This window comes from Eublepharis macularius, chromosome 16 (assembly GCF_028583425.1).
Source record: "Eublepharis macularius isolate TG4126 chromosome 16, MPM_Emac_v1.0, whole genome shotgun sequence".
NCBI classification, from domain to species: domain Eukaryota; kingdom Metazoa; phylum Chordata; class Lepidosauria; order Squamata; family Eublepharidae; genus Eublepharis; species Eublepharis macularius.
In genome coordinates, this window is record NC_072805.1 from 12,710,480 (window position 1) to 12,727,055 (window position 16,576).

At 45.3% G+C, this 16,576-nt stretch overlaps 1 protein-coding gene across 1 annotated transcript in view; it reads right to left on the minus strand.

The window, feature by feature from the left end:
* Positions 1 to 16,576, minus strand: part of CALB2 (calbindin 2) — a 58,726-nt gene that overhangs the window by 16,967 nt on the left and 25,183 nt on the right. The window contains exons 2-6 of the mRNA XM_055000577.1: positions 14,014 to 14,090; positions 9,307 to 9,396; positions 8,120 to 8,200; positions 1,942 to 1,998; positions 987 to 1,064 (exon numbers count right to left, since the gene is read on the minus strand). Of these exons, the coding sequence (XP_054856552.1) occupies positions 987 to 1,064; positions 1,942 to 1,998; positions 8,120 to 8,200; positions 9,307 to 9,396; positions 14,014 to 14,090 (383 nt within the window). The remainder of the gene's footprint in view (positions 1 to 986; positions 1,065 to 1,941; positions 1,999 to 8,119; positions 8,201 to 9,306; positions 9,397 to 14,013; positions 14,091 to 16,576) is intronic.

The window sequence follows — 16,576 nt, forward strand, 5'->3', positions numbered from 1 at the left end:
TTGGATCAGCTGCTTGGCAGGGATTTCCCCGCCAAACAGCTGATCCCGGGGTTTAAATTTCCCTTTCCCTGCAACTTCGCAGCAGCATGGAAAGGGGCATTTAGACTCCTTGACCCGAAGCGATATGAATTGCTTCAGGAAGCTGCTGGGCATCTACCTGCACCAAGAAAGGCCTCTCGAAGTCTGGGTTGCAGAGTACCGGCGACTGGGAGAGCGCTCTCCGCAGAGCCTCAAAAGCTTGTTCACGCTGGGTGGTCCACTGGATCTTGGCTGGCTGGTCCTTCTTCAGGCAATCTGACATTCTCACAATGTGCAGCGGTGAAGGGCAGCAGTTGGCAGTTGGTGTAGAGAGAGGAGCTTCTTTTCCCTTCATCCTCTGGTTGTTTCCCCACTAAAATTGCCTTGCTCAGCTGCTCCCCACCCCCCCACCCACCCCGAGTATCATTTATAGTTTTGCCACCAGCTAATAGGACCAGGAAGGACCTGGGGGGTGGAGTGCCAGATGCTGTTAATGGTGCTTGGATTCGTGTAGCCTTACTTCTCACCATCTGTAGAGGGATCCCTGAACGCCAGCTTGCTTTAGAACATTCTCTCCACAATAATAAAGTTTTAAAAGTTAATTCTACCATCCTTAAACAGAGGTACCCTGAAGCCCCACTGTGTCAAACATTCCCAGGTAATGCACCTGCATCTTATAAATACTTAAAAAATACAAGTGAATTCTGGTTTAGAGAAGAACGTGCTTCTGCATATGTGCAGTATGCTCTCCGCTCTTACAGTTGCAGAATTTCCAGGAGCCCTAGTCCCTCCTCTCTTTCTACAAGATAAACTCTGCCCAGGGCAGCTCATCCTTTTTCTGCCAGGAGTCTCCATCTCGCCCTGTTGACTTGGACAGCCAAAGTTTGCAGAAAGTTATCTGGACTTTGTGCACAATTCTCCCAAGCTGAACAGCCCTCCATGGGAGGCCCGATACCTCCCACACTTACTATAGTCTGTGTGTATTCTTGTAGCTTTGGTTCCTCATAAGGCTTGTTCGCTTTCTCTAGCAAATCTGACAGGAACCCCTGCAAAGAGAAAAGAGACATTGTGAGAAATGATTTATGTCCTGATCACAAACACATTTACTCAGAAGTCCCACTGAGCTCAAAAGGAATTGTAATCTCCTTTGTGTGCATAAAACTGGACCTAAAAGCCGAAGCCCTTCTGTGAACTGCATATTTGCTCTTGGAAATGGCAGCATTTAGTTCCCTCCTCTTAGAGAAATGTCTAGTTAGAGAAGCGTGTTGCTGTCTTCTGTGACTCTGTGCTCCCTGCATGGCGGCAGCCGGCAACATGGAGGGGAGGGTTGCAGGAATCACATCATGTAGTTGGAAACAATAAGAGAGTGATATTTGTTGCAAAGTAGTGATGTTCAGTACAAAATAAAGGGGTAGGGAATGTTTCAGGATATGTTGGAGATGCCCCTATTCTGCAGTTAGTAGCATTCTTCAAGTGAAGTAACTCAGGATATATTGCAGACTTCCTCCCATATCCCATTTTATTTATTTAATTGTTTACTATGTAAATAGTCCTTTCTTGTTGAGACACACAATGGATTACAGAATTAGAAAACAATACAATAAAGACCAGCACACAGCATACACACAGCAAACAATGTATAACATATACATACCAAACACTGCAATAAAACTGGATTACAATATTACAGAACAGGAGATGAGGGTGCAAGGACATAACGTCACTTCCAGTGGAAACCAAAACTGACTATACTGCTCTAGGAATTGCCAGAAACTCTGTGGCTTTACCACCGATTTTCTGCCAATTCCTAGAATGACGTGACATTACTGACCGGTTTTCCTCAGAAGTGACATCTCGTTGTGCACAATGATGACATTTTAAAAAAAATCCCGCTGCCCAGAAAAGACTTCTTGTATGACCCACCTGGAGCTCATTGGCTTCTATGTAGCCACTGCGGTCCGTATCATATTTCCGCCAGGCCTATAATGGAAAAATCACAGATTTGTTATGATAATCTATGATTATACCAATTTTCCATTTGAAGAAATCAAAAAATGATACTTACTCTACACTAACTTTAACATCACCATTAATAAAAATCTCCCCTTTCCATCTAAAAATTCCTTCCTTCTTCCTAATCTTCAAAAGCTCATGTCATTAATTCTTTTTGTTCTGTTTCATGCAAAAAGTCAATAAGGGGTTCCATGCAATTAAGAATTTATCTAAAGTCTTTTCTCTAATCAAATATGTTAATTTAGCTAGCACAGTATAGTCCAGCATTTTCTAGTCTTCATATAACATACTAAAATTAATTTAGGAATAGGAGGAATTTCCTCTCCAGTCACCTTACTAATCAAACCCAGTACTTCATGCCAGAACAACTGGCTATGACAAGACCAAAAGATATGGAGAAGATTTTGCATTAACAGACTAGCACCTTCACAGACATCTATAGGAACTTGTTTTCTTTTACAAGATTGCCAGTGGCATATAGTCCATCATCACCACTACCACCACGACCAAAACAACATTCGATTTATATACCTTCAGGACAACTTAATGCCCACTCAGAACGGCTTACAAAGTATGTTATTATTATCTCCACAGCAATCACCCTGTGAGGTGGGTGGGGCTGAGAGAGCTCCAAGAAGCTGTGACTGACCCAAGGTCACCCAGCTGGCTTCAAGCAGAGGAGTGGGGAATCAAACCTGGTTCTCCAGATTAGAGTCCTGCGCTCTTAACTAGGGTTGCCAGTCCCTCAAGTCTCCCAGTGGAAGACTGGGACGCTGGCTTCTACCCTGTCGCCGCTCTTGATGTTGTGGCCACTCTTGATGTTCCTGGCTTGCATGATGATGTCACTTCCGGGAGTGACATCATCATGCAGGGTCAAAGGGTGCCCCGCATGATGACGTCATGCATGCTGGGGAGGGGCAGAGAGAGCGGGCATGAAGGAAATTGGCAAATTGGAAAGTAGCATGAAGTGGTGATCTGGAAATTTCGACAACTGTGCTCTTTGAAAAAGAACTTTGGAAACGGACCTTTATGGGGATCTGGACCGTCCGTTAGAAAACTCATGGTCATAGAATTACCAATGTACACCTAAAGAATACTATCAAGGTCTACATGTGATCTGTGACCTTCACAGTGTCTGGGATTACCTTGGACTGTACCCATATTGAACTGAAATATAAGGCGAAATTGACTCTACAAATGATAAATTGTGTCAGGTGACATCAAAAAGCATTTGCACTTTAATAGTAATTACTATAGGAATTGGAGCACGGGACACTTTAATTGACTGTTTCGGAGCATATATGACGCCTGTATAATTGGAGCTATCTTGCATTGTAATATGTGGTATATGTCTTGGGTATATAATAGGAAATAGGTTAACTTATTAACAGATATATTGTTGATTATAAAGAATAAATATATTGTTGATTGTAAAAATTACTGAGAGGAGACATCAATAACACACGGGAAACTTCTCTTTTTTGTCATTACTATTTACCGTGTTGCTCTGTATTTATTGATTATTATCTCCACAGCAATCACCCTGTGAGGTGGGTGGGGCTGAGAGAGCTCCAAGAAGCTGTGACTGACCCAAGGTCACCCAGCTGGCTTCAAGCAGAGGAGTGGGGAATCAAACCTGGTTCTCCAGATTAGAGTCCTGTGCTCTTAACTAGGGTTGCCAGTCCCTCAAGTCTCCCAGTGGAAGACTGGGACGCTGGCTTCTACCCTGTCGCCGCTCTTGATGTTGTGGCCGCTGTTGATGTTCCTGGCTTGCATGATGATGTCACTTCTGGGAGTGATGTCATCATGCAGGGTCAAAGGGTGCCCCGCATGATGACGTCATGCACGCTGGGGAGGGGCAGAGAGAGCGGGCAGCTCTCTCTCTCTTGCAGCCGCCACCGCGCCACTTATCCCTGCCAGTGCTGGCTGCAAAGGGGCAGCGGCAGGGACAGCTGTGGAGGCTACAGCCTGCTCTTGCTGTGGTGGCAGCCACCACCCCTGTGCAGCTGGCGCCGGCAGAGACAAGGGGCGCGGCGGTGGCCACAGCGATGGTGTTGAGAGCAGCCTGCTGTTGCCACCGCCGCCCGCTCTTGCGGCGTGGGAGTGCGCCCTGCACCCTGGGGCACACTGCGCCACCCGGGGAGGAGGCACCCCAGGGAGTGCACCCCCCCACCGGCCAGGTAAGTGGGCATGGGAGAGGGAGGGTGGGATAGGGGGATCCCCCACCTTGGGCGGGGGGATGGCAACCCTACTCTTAATCACCACACCAAACTGGCCCCCCAAAGCGAGTATCTCCTAAAAACACTTCATCTGTCAGTTGTTCATTTATAAAAGCATTGATAGGCTCAGATTTATATCATATGAACAATACCATCCTAAACAGAGTTACACCCTTCTAAGTCTATTGAAGTAATTGGGCTTAGAAGGGAGTAACTGGTTAGGATAGCACTGTACCTCTAATAAAGGAACATCGCATGTCATGTTTCTTCCTTGAAAACAAATGGGATCTTGCAGGGCGGGGGGGGGGGGGGTTGTCTGAAAATAGATTCTACTGACAATGTATTTTCCTCAGGGATAAACTGATCTCCCGTTGCCTCTAATTTAACTGCTTTATAATACAGTTGGATGTTAGAAACCTCAAATCCTCCTTTCCTCTTTTTCATACCAAGTGTTTTAGTACCCGTCCTGGGTAGATTAACCAATCAAATGAACTTAAATATCAACGTCTGCCAGCTATCTAATGGTGAGGATTTAACTTGCAATGGGACATTAATAAATAAGAAAAGAGTTTTAGGCAGAATATTCCTCTCCACAGTCGGGGGACTCTGCTCAGCCATCAAAGACAGAGGGGATGCCAAAAGATTAAGTCTTCTTCCAGTGCCAGGAATAACATCTCATGATTATTGCTAACCAATGAAATATCCCAAGTCCTAGATATTTAATATAATCCATTTTCCATACCATGGAACAATTTTTATCCAGTCCATTTTTACAGACTGTTTTCATATTAAAGACCCATCTATTACAATTTGTCAAGATTAACCTTGTACCCTTACTAAATGAATTCAAAAGCTGTACCAAATCTTTAACAGATTATTTGGGATTAGGCTGGAAAATGTCCAGAATTATAAAGAAATGAAATGTTTTCAGGCATTTTCCTGCATTTATTAGGGATAAAGATTACCCCTCCCCCATCAAATCTGAGATCTAACTTTGGGAAAGGAGTGATAGATGTCTAACATCCAGAGCTTTCTTGGATATGGCAAGGAGAGAAAACATTTGAAGTGTATCCCCTGACTCCATCCACCCCAGGACCTCAGTCGGAGTGCGGGAAGGAGGATGTGACTCCTTGGTTGTACTGCTGGTGTTTGTGTGTGGCAGGGAAGTTCAGAACCTGCCTATCTGGCAATCTGCAGCTGCCACATTGGTGTGTCTGAGAATGGAGCCCAGTCTCAAAAACCAGGCCTGACCTTGCCTCTTATTTCTCTCCTTATACACAACACAAGGATGTCCCATCTGGTGTCGGGAAAGTGGTGGCCATTCTTATCCTTGCTCATTGACTTCTAGCTTCATGATGGGCCTGAGGGTTCAATATTTGGGTGCAGAGAGGTGAGAGTTACAAGATAAAACAAATGTAATAAAGACCTTTGGTGAAAGGCATGCAGCTGAGATTCAGATTCAGGGCCGGTGCACCCATTCAGGCTGGGCCGGCAGCCGCCTCGAGCACTAAGGTGCCAAGGGGGCGCCGGGGGGGGGGGGCGCGGGCTTGTGCCACAGAGCTCAATTGCCCTGTGCTGCTGCCACCGGCGGCACACAGCTGCAGGCCAGGTGCAGCAGGCGGCCAGGGTGGCGTGGGGCAACTGAACAGGAGGGCTGGGAGGCCACCTATGCACCACCCTGCCCCGTGTGATGATGTTACACGCAGTGATGTCATCATGCAGTCCGGGTGCACACACCAACACCCCTGAAGCTGCCTCAGGCGCCAGAAATGCTGGACCCCAGCCCTGTTCAGATTGGAGCCACCACGGAAGAGGAGAGGGACATTCGCCCTTCCCCCATGCTCAGTTTTGCTAAAGAAATTGGGCTGCCGGTGCTATGATTGTTTCTTCTTCCAAAGCCCATCCCCCCTCTTAAATTTACAGTAATCATAGATTTGCAGGTTGAAGACTTTCCAGAGTATCCCAAGGACATCCTATTTGATGTATTGTCGAAGGCTTTCACGGCCGGAGAACGATGGTTGTTGTGGGTTTTCCGGGCTGTATTGCCGTGGTCTTGGCATTGTAGTTCCTGACGTTTCGCCAGCAGCTGTGGCTGGCATCTTCAGAGGTGTAGCAGCTACACCTCTGAAGATGCCAGCCACAGCTGCTGGTGAAACGTCAGGAACTACAATGCCAAGACCACGGCAATACAGCCCGGAAAACCCACAACAACCATCGACATCCTATTTGCTTCAAGAAAGTTTGGGCTACTGAGCAAGATGTTCTATCAGTAAGATCAACATATAGCCCTCATGTTACAAGGCTTGGGAAGATGCCCCCATTTTTCCAGCGCCGACCTTGTCTGGTCAGAATGGTTTCACATAATCTGACAAACTCTGGCCTGCAAGGCTCAAGAAGACCTGCACTTCCTGTTTTCGTGCTTCCCCCTCCCACCAATTTGATAGGAATTCCTGCCCCTGTAAGAGATGCAGAAGCACCCTTTTGGAGTATAAAACTAGGAAGCACAACCTCTTGCAATGTTTGCTTGGGTGTCTCCAGAATTGCCTGTGGAACTTCAGGCCTGGCACTTCTAGTGTTGAGAGCCAGTTTGGTGTAGTGGTTAAGAGCATGGGACTCTAATCTGGAGAACCAGATTTGATTTCCCGCTACTCGACTTGAAGCCAGCTGGGTGACCTTGGGTCAGTCACAGCTCTCTCAGAGCTCTCTCAGAGCTCTCTCAGCCCTACCACCTCACAGGGTGATTGTTGTTGTGGAGATAATAATGACTTACTTTGTAAACCACTCTGAGTGGGTGTTAAGTCATCTTGTAGGGCAGTATATAAATTGAATGTTATTGTTATTATTTGTTATTATTGATCGATGGAAAGCCATACAGCTGTGCATCAGATCTTCACAGCTATAACAGATATCAAAGAGTGTATGTGTGTTGAGTCCTGAAGCACTCTGCCTCATACATTTCTGTGCCCCTAAATTTGGCACTGATCCATTGTCCATACCCTTCCCAAGGCACAGGGGCAAATAACATTTTGTCACGTAATGGCCCTCATTTCTACTTTTTTATGATGGGCAGGAAAGTGACTTGTGCAAAGACTCACTTTTCCCAAATAAAAGTTCCCAGGTCAGCCAAGGTATCAACTTAGATGTCATTCCCCCCTCCCGCTTCCACCGCTAGACTGTTTTCGTCTAGAGAAGGATAAGGTCAGCAGGTCAAGAAGACTTTATATCATCATTATTATAAGAATGAATATTTTAAGCACAAATTATTCTAAGTGGTATTGTTAGAGTGGGATCGATTTAATACTTAATTGCTTATGCCTTCTGCAGAACTTGATTTGCCTACTAGCCAACAATAGACAAGTTCAGATTTCAATGTGACACAGGATTCATTCCCTATTATTCATTTTAATTGCCTGGATGGGTTGCTGCATCACAGCTGTTGGATTTATGTCTAAAGATGGTTACGTATCAGCAACTGTTCATTTATTTATATGGCATCTACTTAGAGATCACCCCTTTGCTTCCTCCCAAGAACTGTGATACTGTAGAGGTGGCAGAGGCCCCTGCTAACCACATTACAGCCCTGCTTGCTTATCCTCTGCTAATCAAAATCACCACCACCCAATGCTGTTATTAGTGCTACCATGGGGAAAAGGCACGTTTTAAAGACCTTGGCTTTTCCCTTTAACATGCTAGAAGCATCCATCCTCCAACACTTTGATTAGTGAAATCACACAGGTTTGATGGGTTAAATGCCCTTCCCTGCTTGTCCCTGTCCAAACAGGACTGAGCACACCTCATTTAACTTTTTAAAGAGGGATGGAGATCTGTTTGATCCTGTCCAAAGGAGAGAACAAGAATCAAGTTCTTACCTCCATAAATTCAGCACTGGAGCCAACGTGCTGTCGGAAACACAGCAGGAAATTCTCCTCCGTGGGCAAGATCTGTGCCAGCTGGTGGATGGGGAGACCAATACAAATCAGTGAGGAAGTGTAAATGCATGCGCGCGCACCCTTTCCATCTGCCTTGCTTTGCCATTTTGGGAGTGGGCAGGGCTTTTTTTCAGCAGGAACGCAGTGGAACGGAGTTCCGGAACCTCTTGAAAATGGTCACATGGCTGGTGGCCCCGCCCCCTGATCTCCAGACAGAGGGGAGTTGAGATTGCCTCACTGCACCTCTCCTTTTGCAGGCCAGTTTTATCTGTCCTCATTTTCTTTATCTGTCCTCTCCTTCCTAAACTCCATGGCTGACCTAGAAAAAGGCTGAAATGGTGCAAGGAAATAAAGGAGGCAAATGATAAAAAGGCCCACTTTGCATAATACAGCTCAACTAGTGTAGAGGACAAACGCTGTCCAGAGCCCTGGCGTTTCTCATGTTCCATTGCCCACTGCCCCCCAGAGTTGTGTAGGAGTTCACGGCATTCACAGCACACGAGAACCACTTTGCTTGTAACTTGAATGGAAACAAACAAACAACAATTCCGGGAATCCACAATTAATAACAATTAATAACAATTCATTTACTTTTTATAGTGCAAAAGTGCCAGTGTGCAAAGTGCAAAGATACAGAACAATAAATAAATACAATGAGAACTTTTGTTTCTTGTGTCCAATATGTCATAAAATCACGATGTCCAGAAGGGGATAACATGAAAACCCACAATGGGGACTAAACACAGAGTCACAATACTGCATGGACGATGACCCCAGTCCAAATTGAAATGAAATCCAAACGTGCCGACGGGATTATGCGAGCATCTTATACAATTCCCATTTCGTATAGATCATACTTCTTCCTGGGCACAGTTAATTCTGGATGGTCACCATATAAATAGATACATCAATGTGACTACGCATAATATTCTTCCCAACTTCAATACTTCAGTACATCAAAAAAATAAGAAATGTTATTAATTGTTATTAATTGTGGATTCCCGGAATTGTTGTTTGTTTGCAATCCTTACTATCCGGGCGTTTCCCTTGTTCTGCACATGTAACTTGAATGGGGCAAGGTTTGGGCTAGTGGTTCTGGCCTCATGCCCCGTGTTTCCACAGCTCACCTCGGACAGTTCAATTCTGCCATCTGCATTCTTATCATATTTTTTCATGAATTCCTTCATCTTTTCTGCAAAGTTGACATTCTTGGATTCCTATAAAAAGGAAAAAAAGGTCACTCCTCTGTTGCTGCTTAGCCAGAAGAACTTCCTAGCGAGGAATCAGGCCCCTTTGGGTGCATGTATTTTGCAGCAGTTCAAAACATGTTTTCATGGTGCCCAGCATCTCTCTTTCTCTCTCTTTTTCACACACACACACACACACACACACACACACACACACACACACACACACACACACACACACACACACACACACACACACACAAGAGCGGAATCAAGTAGGAAACCTTTGCTGTACAAATAAAGAACTGAACATGTGATTCACCATTTCTTGTCTGTATTGCACTCAGTACATCGGTGGGCTCAGTGCTTTTTTTCTGGGAAAAGAGGTGGTGGAACTCGGTGGAACTCAAGACCGCACAATGACATCACTTTAGGTCAGCTGGAACAAGGGGGGAGTTTTTTAAAGTTTAAATTGCCCTCGGCGAAAATGGTCACATGGCCCCGCCCCCTGATCTCCAGACAGAGGGGAGTCTAGATTGCCCTCCGTACCAGCAGCGTGGAAGGCAATCTAAACTCCCTTCTTGTCTGGAGATCAGGGGTCGGAGCCACCGGCCATGTGACCATTTTCAAGAGGTGCCGGAACTCTGTTCCACCGTGTTCCAGCTGAAAAAAAGCCCTGGGTGGGCTTACAAGAACGCTAACATGCCAAAGACCACGGCAATAACTGAATTTGAACTCTGTGATAACAGTTCCCCCTGGGCTTCTGTAGGAATTCTGCGTGCCTCTTACCCCCTGCAGCTGCTGTTCCTCTCACCCCAAATCCCTACCTTGCTTGCTTCCTAGTCTGATCCTTTTTTCCTTTCCTGGATGTGTGGTCGCTGTTCTTGGTTTGCAAAGGGAAGCACACCAAATGAGAGTGGGTGCATCCTAAGACGGCGTCAAACAAGTGATTTTCCCAACAGCCCGATACATCAGCTTAAAGAGTGTTACAGCATCTTTGTACAAAGAGTAATATTTGGTCACCTGTATGAAGGAACTTAACTGCTGAGCAGTCACTGAATACACAGCATGTACTTGCCAAGCTTCGCCCCACCCTGGTCTAAACCTGAGTAATATCTGGTTAAAGAGGAAATACATTTCTCTAACCATTTGATGACATCAGGCATAGAAACCTATGGATTAAGCCACAGATCAGAGGATTATATTCAAATTCCTGTATGTTAGACAAGTGATTCTGCAGTATTTTTATTTTGTAGGCTTAAAGCAAGGTAAGGGGCCATTTGGTGCACAGCTGCATGAGATATGGAGATCCAGGGCTTTTTTTCTGGGAAAAGTGGTGGTGGAACTCAGTGGGTTGCCCTCAGAGTGCTGGTCACATGGCTGGTGGCCCCGCCCCCTGATCTCCAGACAGAGGGGAGTTGAGATTGCCCTCCGCGCCATGGCGCGGAGGGCAATCTCAACTCCCCTCTGCCTGGAGATCAGGGGGCGGGGCCACCAGCCATGTGACCATTTTCAAGAGGTGCCGGAACTCCGTTCCCCCACGTTCCCTTGGTCCTCAAAAAACTGAGGCCTGTTAATATTTCCCCCCCAAACACTCCCCCATTCAAACAAGATATCACACAGACCGTTCCTCCTGCTCTCCCCCCAGCACCCCATCCTCTTTTTCTCAGAAAATAAGTGCCATCCTCTTTCACCCTCCCTTTCACAAACACCCTCCCTTTTCTGCGTGTGTGTCCCCTCTCCTGCACAAGCAAAGCATCCAGTACTGGCTCAAGACCTTTTGCCCCTGAGACAATATCACCACCCACTTGAGTCTCACTGTTGGTAAAGCCTGACAGGAGTCTTTATTGACTTATTTACATTATTTATAGTCCTTTCTCACTGAGCCTCAAGGCAGATTACACAGTGTGCACCAGCACTGCCGATTTCAAAAACATTCCAATACAAATGTAATAGGGTATATGCTTACAAATTTGCAAAGATTTAATTAATTTAATTTATTGGACTTATTGCCCGCCCTCCCCATAAGTGGGCTCAGGGTGGATTACAACATCAACAATCTCTAATATTTAAAAGACAAGCCGTGTTACCGACGATTCACTTTATATCCTGGTTCAGGCACAACGAGTCGTCAGCAACAGGGCGATGGAGAAGCCCAGAGAAGCAGCAGCCACAGAGGTGGCAGGGAGGCCCAGCGTGGCCCTCCCAAGGCCTCCACTGTGGGGCCTTGGGAGGGCTGCACCACTACACCAGGCCTCCCTGCCACCTCTGCAGCCACTGTGGGGCCTTGGGAGGGGTGCCGCACCTCCCTGATGCTTCCGCAGCCACTGTGGGGCCTTGGGAGGGCAATGCCCATGCACAGGGCCTCCTTGCTGCCTCTGCAGCCATGGAAGTGGTGGGGAGGCCCAGCACACCAGAACGGCCCTCCGGAGGCCTCCACAGCAACAGAGAAAGCTGCTGTGCTAGCACAGCCCTTCGGAGGCCCCATAGCAGCCATGAAGGTGGTCGGGTGGCCCGGCATGCTGGTGCAGCCCTCCGGAGGACTGGGTCACCACGCCACCCTTCTCTATCACTGCAGCAGCCTTGATGGAGAAGCCCGCCACAGTGTCACACCCTCCCAAGCCCATTGTTCACACAATCTTCTGTGTTGCAGTAGTACAATAAAAGATAAAGCATAAAAATGTACGATAAATGGAGATAAAATAGAAATAACCATAACACAAAAGTTAAAACCAGCAATAGCTAATAACTTGAACTGAGCCCAGGAACTGATAAGTAGCCTGTGGAGTGACTGCAGAATGGGAGTAATATTCATGTGTCTCCTAACCAATAATAATCAAGCTGCAGCGTTCTGCACCAGCAAGTTAACTTAGAGGGACAAGCAGCTTGAGTGCACAGGCAGTCCTCACTCTACTGCAAATTTGGCATAATTTGCATGAAAAACAGCTCCACTAGCCCCCTGAAAGATTTCCTTATAGGAAATAATTGACCTGATTAATTTTGGGATCCCAAAAAAACAAATACAAAAAAACAATATGAAAGGATCCAAATATCAGGAATAGTGATATTTATGACCTGCTCGATAATCTGAATCCAGAAAGACTGATTGTTTTTTTAGTGCACATCTCTAGTAACTATCCTAGATCTGAAGGGAGCTGCAGCAGCATCCTGATAGTGGCTGCTTGGGCAACTGCTGCCTGGCTGGCCCAAGAGAGGACAGAGGATTGGTGGGGGAGTCAAGCAGAGCAGAACTGAGGCTATCTAAACTCTGCCTCTGTGCTACCCCCACAGTTCTAGTAACTTGTCTACTGGGGAAAGATGCAGGTTTGTGGGAATAGTTGCTGCTATGGATTTTATGTCTCTAGGCTAGTTATTTACTCTGTTGGACTTGATCCTGGCCACCTTATAACTGAGAGATAAACTACAAGAGATGAAATTACACAAGAACATTCACATGAAGGGAGCCGCAATGTTAGCCAGGAAGCCAAGTTTTAAAAGACAGATTGGAAGGCTCTGTCAATTTCCCCTACAGAGCCACAAAGATTGCTCCTCTGAGGGTTTGTTTGTTTCCTCTTTGCCTCCCAGAAGGGGAGGTGAAACTGACAGCGCCTTTGGGAGGAGAAGAGGAAATAAACAAACCCTCTTTGCTGGCTCTGTACAGGGGGGAAATTGACAGAGCCTTCTGATCTGTCTTTTAAAACTCGGCTTCCCAGCTAACGTTGTGACTCCCTTCACGTGAGAGTCCTCATGTAATTCATCTCTTGTAGTTTAGCTCTAAGATGCTTGCTTTGGGGCCTGCTATTCTAGCTTCCTGCCAGGTGGAATTGAATTAGTTGGACCCAACCTAAATTGCCCCTCATCCAATAGCACACAAGAGAAGGCAGAGTGTAAAGATCTGGGGGATGAGCTGTACTAAGGAAGCCTAGGCTGCAAGAGGTGGTGGGCAGCTGAAGTCTACTTCACTCTGGCTCTATACATGTCTCTCTACGTGAGGCCTCTTACATGAGGATACTCAAGTAATATTTTGAAGTGAATAAAATGTTTATTACTTATTAAAAATATGTAATTTATGAATAAATGTTTTAATATTAGAGACAATGTGTTTTAATTCAATAAGGAAGCCATTAATTATCCTATTAATAGAAGTTATATAAGAGAATCAATTAATTGTAATTTATGTGGGGGTGTGCCTCCGCAAAAAAAAAAAAATTGATGGGCCTCTAGTCCCTGCAGGGCTCCTAGGCTTCGGCCTAGTCAGCCTTATGAATAATACGGCCCTGGCCTAGGCTTCGGCCTAGTCAGCCTTATGAATAATACGGCCCTGGCCTAGGCTTCGGCCTAGTCAGCCTTATGAATAATACGGCCCTGGCCTAGGCTTCGGCCTAGTCAGCCTTATGAATAATACGGCCCTGGCCTAGGCTTCGGCCTAGTCAGCCTTATGAATAATACGGCCCTGCTTCCCGGCTAACATTGCGTCTCCTGTCACTTGAGCATCCTCGTGTAAGAGGTCTGTGTAGAGAGACTTTACTGGAAAATAGATATATTGAATGCAATTGATTTACTAATAAAAGCATAAGGAGTTGAGGGGGGAGTAGCAAACTATGTGTTAAAGAGTGGGAAGAAGGAAATTATACTACTAGTACTTACCACTCCTGCTCCCTTCCTAGCACTCTCCAGCTCCTGGAAGAAGTTTTCTAGCTCTTTCCCTTCAATGTAACCATTTCCTGAAAGAAGGAATACGATAGGAATCAAGAAGGGTGTAAGTTTTCTTTGGTTCTAATGAGGGCTTCTAATTGTGAAAAGATAAGGTGGTGGCAAATCTACATTTCCTTTTCTTCTTTGTATCAGGCTTGATTTCTCTCTCTGGGTCAGTTTGAACAATCAGTGAACCAAAAGGTGAGGAATCTTTTCCTAGATTATGTCCCTTCAAATGGTTTGGCATACTTCAATGTTCTGGCCCAGCCCCTATTCTCGGCAGAAAACAAAGTCCTCCAGAAGAAAGCGAGAGTGACAGACACCAGAGAGGCAGCTGTAATGCAACCAAAACAGCCTTAGGTTTGTAGCACCGTAAAGGTATTATCTAAAGGGGAGCGGGTAGGGGACGGAGCATTCACACATGCAATCCCTGCTGTGGCTTGAATTAAACCGGCACAGAAGTGGCGACTTTGCCATTCAAATCTCTGTGCAAGCTGACCCCTCTTTGACCAGAACAGGAAAGTACAAACTATAAGAAGTCAGAAGTGACCAATGAGAATATTTATGAATAACCTCTATATGAAACTACTGGGATATATACAGCGCAATGCTAAACAAAGTTATACTCTTCTAAAGCCAATTGACTTACAATGTAATTCTTCTTAGGACTGCACTGTTAGAACAAATCTACTTCAAAATCTGCCCCCCTGCCGAATCCTACAGAGAACATTTTCATACTTTGTGTTTTTAATGGCATTTGACAGAACATCGTGAAATCTGGGTCTAATTCTACATGAAGTTCCAAAAAAATCCAGTGCACCATCAGCCCTCAAAGATCATCTGTACAAGAGATTTTAAAAGCAGCATTTGCCAGTTAAAAAACAATCTTTGACTCCTGATAGGTGAAATTGTTGGCTGAATCTTCAGGATCCCCTTGCTAAAATGGCCCCCCTTTAAAGCCTTACAGTTTCTCTCTGCTGCCACCAATTCCAGTAGGGGGGCGTTTTATTCTGTGGTATTGAAAAGGAGTCTTATGGGAACTTAAAGAGAGGTTTGTTGAAGTTAGGGAGGAAGGTTCCTCTACTTTGAATAGTTGGGTAAGGAGAGAATTTTGCCAAGAGTTGCCTGTCTTGGAGAGGGGAGAAAAACAGCAGTTGCTAAAACTCTGCCATGTACACAGTTGTGAAAGCACCGGAACCCTGTTTACATCAGGGTGTCATGTCTGTACCCCATCCATGCCATTATTCCTAGCTGAGCTGTCACTAAGAACCATTGTTAATGCTGGACCTTGATGTCACATTGCCAGTGCCATAACTGCTTTGCTTTCACAGGCCTAATGAAGCTGCAGGTGCCTTATCTCGTTCCTTTGAAGCTCCCAGGGCTTCTGGCCGTGTAACTGTTCATTCTCATCACTTACTGTGTTTCAACTTTTGTACTTTCCTAGTGTCTAGACTTGATATGTAAACTATGCGAGGAGCTCCCAGGGCAATCTCGTGCCAAAAGTTATGTTTATGGCTGGGAGGGGGGAAAGTGTAATTGTGCTCTATAATAGAATGATTTCCACACGTCGTGAGTATTCCTGTCAACCTGCTGTTACTGCTTAGTTGCTTACCTTTCTTCTAAGTAATCCTATGGACATATCTGTGGAAATGATCTGATTCCTGAATAAAACCTTTTAACCAAGAACCTGGATTCTTGCTGTAATGGTACAAGGGTCTATCTGCCATAGCCTGTCATCCATAGCCTGACACAGGGCATCTCCTCCAACCCAAAAGTGCTTTCCAAGCTAGACCAAATCTACCTTTCTAAAAACTATACTGCAAATTAATACACAGAGAAGAGGAGGTGTGCTATAAGTCATTTGGAAAGTTATTATGGTTAATGAATGAAATAAAGTATGATTGTTATAGCAGATTTAGAGCATATTCAATTTTTATATTTGTAAATTTTGCTTATGCGTGGATATGTGTATGGTTAAAATTAATAAATAAAAAAACAAATTACTACAGAAGGTAGTTTAATATATGTTAATTAACTGCCAAATGGAAGCCCTTCCTGAACTAGGTTATCTGAAATTAATCTCAGGCAAGACTTAAATGTGACTACCTAAAACAGTCAGGATTCCCTAGCAAATGTTGCTGTCCTGGAAATGGCTGCTACTTTATGTACTGCTATAACTCAAGAAGATGAATTTCACGCTGGCGACTTAACACGGCCTGCTAGTTGGGTAGATGGCACATCCTCTCTTCTGCAGCATAACCATAAACTGGGAGCCACTTTGGTGTAGTGGTTAAGAGCGTGGGACTCTAATCTGGAGAACCAGGTTTGATTCCCTACTCCTCTGCGTAAAACCAGCTGGGTGACCTTGGGTCAGTCACGGCTCTCTCCCATCCACCTCACAGGGTGATTGTCGTGAGGATAATAATAACCAGGGGTCGTTTAGTAGAAAAAGAGCTGAAGGAACTCATTAGCATAACTTATTAGCATCACTCATTAGCATATGCCACACCTCTTG